Here is an 8,812-nt window from a genome sequence, read left to right on the forward strand (position 1 = left end):
CCTTTTAATAGATACCGGACCAAAGCATTAGCAATTAGTGAATACATCAACTTCCCAAACTATGGTCATCACCGGTAAGTATCCCGATTATTGTCACTTCGGGGTAAACGGATCATAACACATAATAGGTGACTATAGACATGCAAGATAGGATCAAGAACTCACATATATTCATGAAAACATAATAGGTTCAGATCTAAAATCATGGCACTGGGGCCCTAGTGACAAGCATTAAGCATAGCAAAGTCATAACAACATCAATCTCAGAACATAGTGGATACTAGGGATCAAACCCTAACAGAACTAACTCAATTACATAATAAATCTCATCCAACCCATCACCGTCCAGCAAGCCTACAATGGAATTACTCACGCACGGCGGTGAGCATCATGAAATTGGTAATGGCAGAAGGTTAATGATGATGATGGCGACGGATTCCCCTCTCCGGAGTCTCGAACGGACTCCAGATCAGCCCTCCTGAGAGAGTTTAGGGCTTGGCGGCGGCTCCGTTTCGTAAAATGCGATGAATTCTTCTCTCTTATTTTTTTCTCCCCGAACACGAATATATGGAGTTGGAGTTGAGGTCGGTGGAGCATCAGGGGGCCCAGGTGGCAGGGGCGCGCCCAGTGGGGGTAGGCGCACCCCCCACCCTCATGGACAGGGTGTGGGCCCCTGACATGGATCTTTCTTCCAGTATTTTTTATATATTCCAGAAATAATCTTCGTTGATTTTAGGTCATTCCGAAAACTTTTATTTCTGCACGAAAATAACACCATGGCAATTCTGCTGAAAACAGCGTCAGTCTGGGTTAGTTCCATTCAAATGATGCAAGTTAGAGTCCAAAACAAAGGCAAAAGTGTTTGGAAAAGTAGATACAACGGAGACGTATCACACGCTGCCACTAAAATCGACAGACAGTACCCGCCACCCTAGATTTAGCAACAACGCACTCCTGCTACCTGCGCTACTACTAAGCGAATAGCTATAGTGAGGTGATATACCCCATGCTAGTACTGAGCATGTCCGCCCCACACCACACCGGCACACCGACCCCGATCGACCCCCACCCCACCAAACTCTCTCTCTCTCTCCTCTCATCCATAGCCGCCGCCCCGCTCATCCGCCCGGCGATCCCACCGGCCGGCGCCCTCCACCCCCCTCCCCCCCACCTTCCCCCCCCTTCTATCCATCTATATGCCCCTAGACTAGATCGAGCAGGCGGGCGCTGTCAGATCGGGATCGGTCATGCCCACGGCGGGGCATCTGGATCCGCGCCGCCGTCGATCCAGGACGTGACGTTCGGCTCCTTCTCCAAATCCACGCCAAGGGTGACGAGGAGTGAGGGGGCTTCCTCCCAGCTCTCTCTCCCGGGATGCCGCCATCCATGCCATCAAGCTCTGACCCCGCCGCCGCCGACATCTTCGACCCATAACGAGCAGCTTAGTCAAGGTATCTCTCTCTCTCGCTCTCTCTCTCTCTCTCTCTCTCTAATCACATCTGATCTGGGCTTCTCTTGCAGACAGATGTGCGGCAGGGGAGAAAAGGAAGATTGGGATGCCGGCATCATCTCTAGACACCGCCGCGCTTCTGCTACTGCTGCAACCCTAGCTAGCACCGACGACGCCATGGAGCAAGTAAAGGTCCATCCTCTCTCTCTCTCTCTCCTTCTCTTGATACTGCAAAAATCAATAATTATGTGCGCCTGGCAAACAAAAATCAATCTGTATGTGCCCATGTCTTGATCTTCTGTGCAATAATGTGTCACGCCTATGCATAATCAGGCCTGGATGAGATAAAACAGGATGGCAGAGCAATTATTGGTGAAACTGTTGAATTACTTACACATATGATAGAAAAATAATAATTATGAGCTGGTTGTCGTTTTCATTTGGCAGGCCTTGTTTGTTCCCTGCTGCATGCATGCACGCACGCACAACTTTGTTTGCTTTTGCCTCTGTTCAGATCTGTTGTTGCAGGGCTGCTAGCTTTGGTGCCATGAACAAATTAAGCTTCTTACTCCTTGATCTCAGGCCCATCATTGCCTTGCCTGCTTTCTAATGCTTTGTTCTAGGCTCTATATTAGGTTTTTATTTTCTAGGCATATCACCTATTTGACACAGAATTGCATCCATCAATAAAAGATTCGATGATGTTTTTGTGTAGCTCTCGACAAAGCCTAGACATTTTTGTTGCATCCCATTTCATGCTTTTTCGATCGATGATTACGACGTGTGGCTCATTTCAGTTGTGATGTGCGGTTTGTAGGCTTGGTTCCCTGATGATACGGTTTCCTCATGCAAACATGTGCAGTTTTGCCCGTGGATTCTTCATCCCCTCTGTGCATCATCTCTGGACACCACTCTTCCGCTGCTGCAACCCCAGCTAGCACCGATGACGCCATGCATGCAGCAAGTCAAGGTCCATCTTCTCTCTCCTCTTGATATTGGAAAAATCAATATGTATGTGCGCGTGGCAAAAATCAATCTAACCTGATCTTCTGTACAATAACGTGTCTATCAACCAGGACAGATGGGATCAATTCCGAAATAACACATCAAGCCTATGTATAATCAATCACGCCTCGATAAAACACAATGGCAAAACAATTGTTGGTGAAACTGTTGAATTACTTCCACACATGTTAGAAACATAATAATTATGAGCTAGTTCTTGTTTTGATTTGGCAGGCCTTGTTTGTACCCTGATGCACGCACGCACACACACACACACACACACACAAGTTAGGTTTTCTTTTGCCTCTCTTCAGATTTGTTGCACGACAACCGGTGTTAGGTTTATTGTTGCCAGGAACAAATTAAGCTTCTTACTCAGTACTCTCAGGCCCGTCGTTGCCTTGCCTGGTTTTTAGAGTTTTATTCTAGCTTTTAGGTTAGGTTTTTATTTGCTAGGCATATCACCTCACTGACAGTGAATTGCATCCATCAATAAAAAGGATAGATGCAAAGCATTTTTTTTTGCATTCCATTCCATGATTTGTCGATCAATTACTATGATGTGTCTCAGTTTTGTTGTGATGTGTGGTTGGTATGCTTGGTTCCCTGATGATGTGGTTTCCTGATGTTTATGTGTCTCCTTGCGATAGATTGTGTAATGCTTTCCTGCTGTTCTGAATCATGATCTCCCAATTCTGCAACTGTGTGTAATCGATTAATATCCCACTCTTATAAGTTTCAATCGATTAATCTGGTACCTCCCTCTAATCACATCTATTCAACCACATCTGGTCTGGTCTTCTCTTGTAGATGCGTGGGGAGAGAGCGCAGAATGGGATCCGGCATCATCTTGGAACGCCGCTCTTCTGCTGCTGCGACCCTACCACCGACGACGCCATGGAGCAAGTCAAGGTCTCCCTCTCCCTCTCTCTCATTTGATCTGACTGTCCCTGCTCACTCATCTACCGGCCAATCCGTACATATTTTCATGCTAGCTAGCTCTTTGGTAGATCTATATGGAACGAGCACTCCATCTCTGGCAGTAAAGAATTAGAGAAGCGGTTGATTTATTTAGTGCTGACTTCTGAAAAACAGGTAGGGGTTTTCTTGTTTAATTTCAACTCGTGTGCATGCGCAACATCACCTGCTCAGGTAATTAACCGGCATTATGCAACACATCAACATCCTCAAAGTATCGTATCTGAACATTTTGTGTCTTTGTACCAACAAATCGGTATAAGATTGTGCAAGTAACTAACGTCTAGGTCCAAACTAATTTTTCAGTTCGTTCTGCTTGCTTGCTATCATCTGAAAGTGTTGTTCTCATCACCAACCCCAGATGGGCGGGGCTGGCAAGGACGTCTTGGACCTACTCCTCTTCTGCGCCGCCGCTCGAGCGGCCTCGGCGGAGGCCCCCGCGCTGCACTAGGTCCCGGAGGGGCTCTCCAAGGCGCCGGCCGCCGCCATGGAGGAGATGGCGCACACAATTTAGTATTCTTAGACCTTGAGCATAACAATTCTGAAGCCACTCGTAATATCTAATTTCAACTCCGAAGTAGATGTTTCTTGTTGGTTTTTGCTCTGTTTATTTTTATCATCCTGAATTTCTGAACTGCAGGGGCTGACTTGGAAGGCAGCTTTTGTTATCACCCTGAATTTCATATTTGATGCCAGGCAGCAGCATCCCTCCCCCCACAATGCTTTAGTTTGCTATTACATGGTTGCCTGTTTGAGCGGCAGTTTTTGTGTGCATTGGTAGACTGTATGACACTGTGTCCTTGTTTTTATCACTTCACTCTAGTTTGTCTTCAACAAGTTCCACTCTGTTTAGAGAAGATGCACTCTCTGTTTAGTTTTTAGCTAACCCAATTTGCAAGTTTGTATAGTCGCTAGGCTCTTCCAACAGTAGATTCATGGACTTTGTTATGTTTGAAAATGTGAAAGATATCAAGGTATTGAAGTGACTACTTAGAAAAATGGATAGATAGAATATTACCAGAAGAATTATGCCTCTAACTCCTTATGTGGTTCGTAGGTGCTGTTTCTTTTTAGAACTTCCAACACAATAGAATTGCTTCTAATCTTTTGCGTTATCTTTTGTCATGGAAGTATCTATGTGTTGCTTCACTGTGTAGTTCAGTTGTGCATTACGTCTTAAATAAGAATCTTGGGAAAATTTGTAGCACATTTGCACTGACATGTACTGCATTGTTTTCCGTGTCATTCTTTTGAAGAATCTGAAGTTTCTGAACCTCTGTTGGTAATGCTGCAGGGTTCGACGCTGACGGACGTCGAGAGGTTCATGGACTTGACGGTTGCGTTGCTGCCGATGTACGGAGAGGCGAAGCTACTGCTCGTCCTCTACCTCTGGCACCCCAGCACACGGGTAAGCAGTCGACCAGACACCCAGAGCCTGAGAGATGATCAACATTCAGATACACTTGATCCGGTATGTGGCCAATTCTGAATCTGGATCTTAATGGTGTTTGGGTTTCAGGGTGCGGGGCACGTGTACGATGGCTTCCTCTGTCCAGTGGTGGTGACAACATCGAGTGATGCCTGTTGGAGCTGAGGGCCAGGGTGTGGGAGGTGACGGTGTCGCAACTCAAGGCGGTGGCTGCCGTTGGCCGGGTGTGGCTTGTCGAGGCTTCCCGGTGTGTTTTGTCGCAGGCGCCGCACAACAACTAACAAGTCTCGGTCTCAGGCATCTAGAAGTAGTAGTAAAATTCCAAATTTGCATGGCAAGAACCACTTACGTAGGTAGCTTCCTACCAAGTTGCCATGGACAACACTGTGTCGCTACAATGAGGAACTCTGTGATAGTAATTATACATGAGTTGTCGCTACAATGAGGAACTCTGTGATAGTAGATACGGCAGTTGTGTGATAGAATGGAATTGGTTGATTTTATTTTATTTTTAATTTCTAAGAAGTTGGTAGTAGCATGGGAAAAACCTGTGCGCTACTAGTATTTAGGATACTAGTAGCGTTGGTATTATAGACACGCTACTACTATTTCATTAGTAGGGTCCGTAATAGCGGTAGCGTGGGCGGCATACATGCTACTACTAACAAAGTTAGTAGTAGCGCGGGTTTAACCCATGCTACTACTAACTTTTAGCTGTAGCGTGATACTAGTAGCGCGGGTTTAACCCATGCTATTACTAACTTTTAGCTGTAGCGCGATACTAGTAGCGCGGGTACCCACGCTACTAGTAGCCATTTTACCCGTGCTGCTAGTAGCCTTTTTCCTAGTAGTGTAAGCAAGCTTCTTGTCATTCTGCGAGTTTGCGGGACACATCAAAGTTATTTAGTACGTACTCTCTCCAAAAAAGGGCTGACCATGTCGTGGCTACCATCCCGTGCTCCATCATTGAGTACATGCACTATTCACGTGCCATCGAGGAGAAAAAATATTGCGTATAGGAGTAGGTACCATCGAAGTGCATGACTCACTTACGTACTGCTTATCTGATTATCTTCATTTTCTTGCATGATACGTGCACCTTGACGCTAGATGTCTCGCGTGTTGGCAAAAGCATGAACAAAGCTCATGTAAAAAAAGAGTGAAAGAACATAGATTCCCGACGACCGAGAAGGAGCAAGAAACCTCGCGGTGGAGCGTCTGCAAGGAACCTTGCGCGTTTTCCCCTGTTTTTTGCCGCCTGCCCACCTATAAACAAATAAAAGAACATAAACTCTTTGCTAACCACTAGAGATGATACATCAGGATGCTAAGTTAAAGATATTTTATTAGTTTATACTGATAACCACGCAAGAAGCCATGCATGTACAAGACGCATGCAGCCACGCTTGTACACACGCCAACGCACTAACTGATGTCGATCCAACTTATGCACAAACGCGCACAGCATGGAGCACACAAACGCATGTACACAACACATGCATGCACACACACTCGGCCGCAGAATGCACACACACTCGGCTGCATGGAGGCATGCGTCATTTGTGGTGACATCTGGTTCGTCGTGCTACGGCGAATCTGGCACACAATGGCGCCTATGCATCTCTTGCAGCACCTCTTTCCCGTTGTTGCTCAACGACTAGCCAGAGACGAAGACGACCAAAACCTCGGCCTTAGAGCTAGCACCGATGGAAAAGCACGCACGATGCACGCACGTGTAACACCCACGATGCGGCTATATCTCCCACGTGTCGAGGCATGACTTAGAGGCATAACCGCATGGTGGTTTTTGTCGCATGAGTGATAATCTTCACACAATCCCATGTACTGAATAAGAAAGGGATAAAGAGTTGGCTTACAATCGCCACTTCACATAAATAACAAGTTAAACATACATCATTCAGAGTACAATCAAAGGTCCGACTACGGAACCAAAATAAAAGAAGACAACCCCAAATGCTAGACCCCCAATCGTCCCAACTGGGCACCACTACTGATCAACCGGAAAAGACACAAAACAACGATCAAGATCTTCATCGAGCTCCCACTTGAGCTCGGTTGCATCTCCTGCACTGATATCATCGGCACCTACAACTGTTTGGAAGTATCCGTGAGTCACGAGGACTCAGCAATCTCACACCCGCGAGATCAAGACTATTTAAGTTTCTGGGTAGGGTAAGGTAATGAGGTGGAGCTACAGCAAGTGCTAAGCAAATATGGTGGCTAATATATGCAAATAAGAGCGAGAAGAGAAGCAACACAACGGTCGAGAAGCTAGAATTGATCCTAAAACTACTTACGTTCAAGGATAACACAAGACCGTGTTCACTTCCCGGACTCCGACGGAAAGAGACCATCATGGCTACACACGCAGTTGATGCATTTTAATTAAGTCAAGTGTCAAGTTCTCTACAACCGAATATTAACAAATTCCCATCTGCCACATAACCGTGGGCACGACTCTCAAAAGTTTAAACCTAGGCAGGGGTGTCCCAACTTAGCCCATCACAAGCTTTTATGGTCAACGAAGGATATTCTTTCTCCCGAGAAGACCCGATCAGTCTCGAATTCCCGGTTACAAGACATCTATTTATATTTAAAAAGTACTTGACGGGTTAACCAGAAAAAAGATAATTAGTCTACAAAATACCATAATAATTAGAAACATCTGACCTTTAGTTAAGTGGGCCTAATTCCATTGATCAATCTAGAACCGTTAGATCTTCATAACCGGGTGGACCCATATACCCTACGCACCAAATCAGAAACAATCTCTCAATTCTGTTAAAATATGGCCCATATGTGCATGTGAGTTGGCATATACACGTACATAAATATTTTTATTACATGGGTCGATCTCTACAAATGCCAAGAAAAAAAGGAGGACCTAGGTTGATGGATAGATGCAATCTCTCCAAGAAAAAGTTACATTCACATTACAAAGATCGATGCAATTTCTCAGGTTCCACATGATTTCACAGACGCAAAAATAAGAGGAAAAGATCCCTCGCCCAGGTTTTCGACTCCTTTTTCCGCACGCCGCCACCATGCCCTGTGGAGGGAGATTGCATGGGGATGGATTTTTCCCTAGGACTCCGACGGCCGCCTCAAGTGGTGGTACGCCGCAGTTGAGCAGCAGACAGATGCGTACGACGCCATGGCAGCAGCAACAACTGAGAGTAAGACGTCGGGGCCACGCTACAGCAGCGGGTGCAGATGGAGGCAGACGAGGCACTGGCGTCCATGGAGATTGGAGAGCGCATGCTTATTCCCACATGATTTCAGTATGATACGTCGATCATCAGTGTAGATGGCGGCAGCCTATGCCCCAAACGTGTTAAGACACCAATGATATACAAAGAGGAAATTATAGTTGTAAATAAAAAGACCTGAGATGTACGTATAAACTTTGGCAAGGATGGCCATGCGAAGGTGAAGGTTATGCTGTCTAATATGCGCATGCATGCCCCTGGTAAGTCCCTTGTCATGGATTTTATCTCTCACGTCAATTCAACTAAACATCACCCCTCGATTGCATATCTTGATGATTAAGTTTTGAATTACTAATGTTTACACATGTAGGACGGTGCTGAGTTTAACACGACATCAATGCTCTACAGCTAGAAAGGGATGAACTGAAAATGTCGAGAAAGCACATTGCATGTTGCTAACTACTTTGGTTTCTTGAGACACTATGTAACCCATACGTTTTCAGCTAGCAACATGACCTCATCTAGGAATTTTAATGGTTGTGATTTAACAATGTCGAATTACTTTATGCCCACTATTCACAGTCATGTTAACACTAAACACAAAAGGAAGCTTGCATCAAGACTATTTGGTAGTACGCCAATCTAATCAATCTTCTATTTCCTAAGCAAGTTAGCAGGGTATCCAACAAGTGGCACTTCAGCATAGTCTTCCTGCATCGG

At 45.6% G+C, this 8,812-nt stretch overlaps 1 protein-coding gene across 16 annotated transcripts; it reads left to right on the forward strand.

Moving 5' to 3' along the window:
• Positions 1 to 1,001: 1,001 nt before the first annotated feature.
• On the forward strand, positions 1,002 to 5,370 carry LOC125517422. Of its 16 annotated transcripts, none has more exons than XR_007287587.1 (7): positions 1,002 to 1,451; positions 1,522 to 1,642; positions 2,268 to 2,420; positions 3,266 to 3,367; positions 3,740 to 3,986; positions 4,074 to 4,841; positions 4,953 to 5,370. XR_007287587.1 is itself a non-coding variant. In XM_048682620.1 (7 exons), exons 2-7 carry the CDS (start codon positions 1,526 to 1,528, stop codon positions 5,009 to 5,011), a joined length of 786 nt encoding a protein of 261 aa, XP_048538577.1. In that variant the 5' UTR covers positions 1,002 to 1,451; positions 1,522 to 1,525; the 3' UTR covers positions 5,012 to 5,370. The 16 variants fall into 16 exon arrangements, 11 of the variants coding, with proteins under 11 accessions (XP_048538577.1, XP_048538579.1, XP_048538580.1 ...); XM_048682620.1 differs by having other exon boundaries at positions 1,522 to 1,636; positions 4,728 to 4,841; XM_048682622.1 differs by having other exon boundaries at positions 1,522 to 1,636; positions 2,313 to 2,420; positions 4,728 to 4,841.
• The last annotated feature ends 3,442 nt before the right edge of the window (positions 5,371 to 8,812 follow it).

The sequence above is a fragment of the Triticum urartu genome, chromosome 6 (assembly GCF_003073215.2).
Source record: "Triticum urartu cultivar G1812 chromosome 6, Tu2.1, whole genome shotgun sequence".
Lineage (NCBI taxonomy): Eukaryota > Viridiplantae > Streptophyta > Magnoliopsida > Poales > Poaceae > Triticum > Triticum urartu.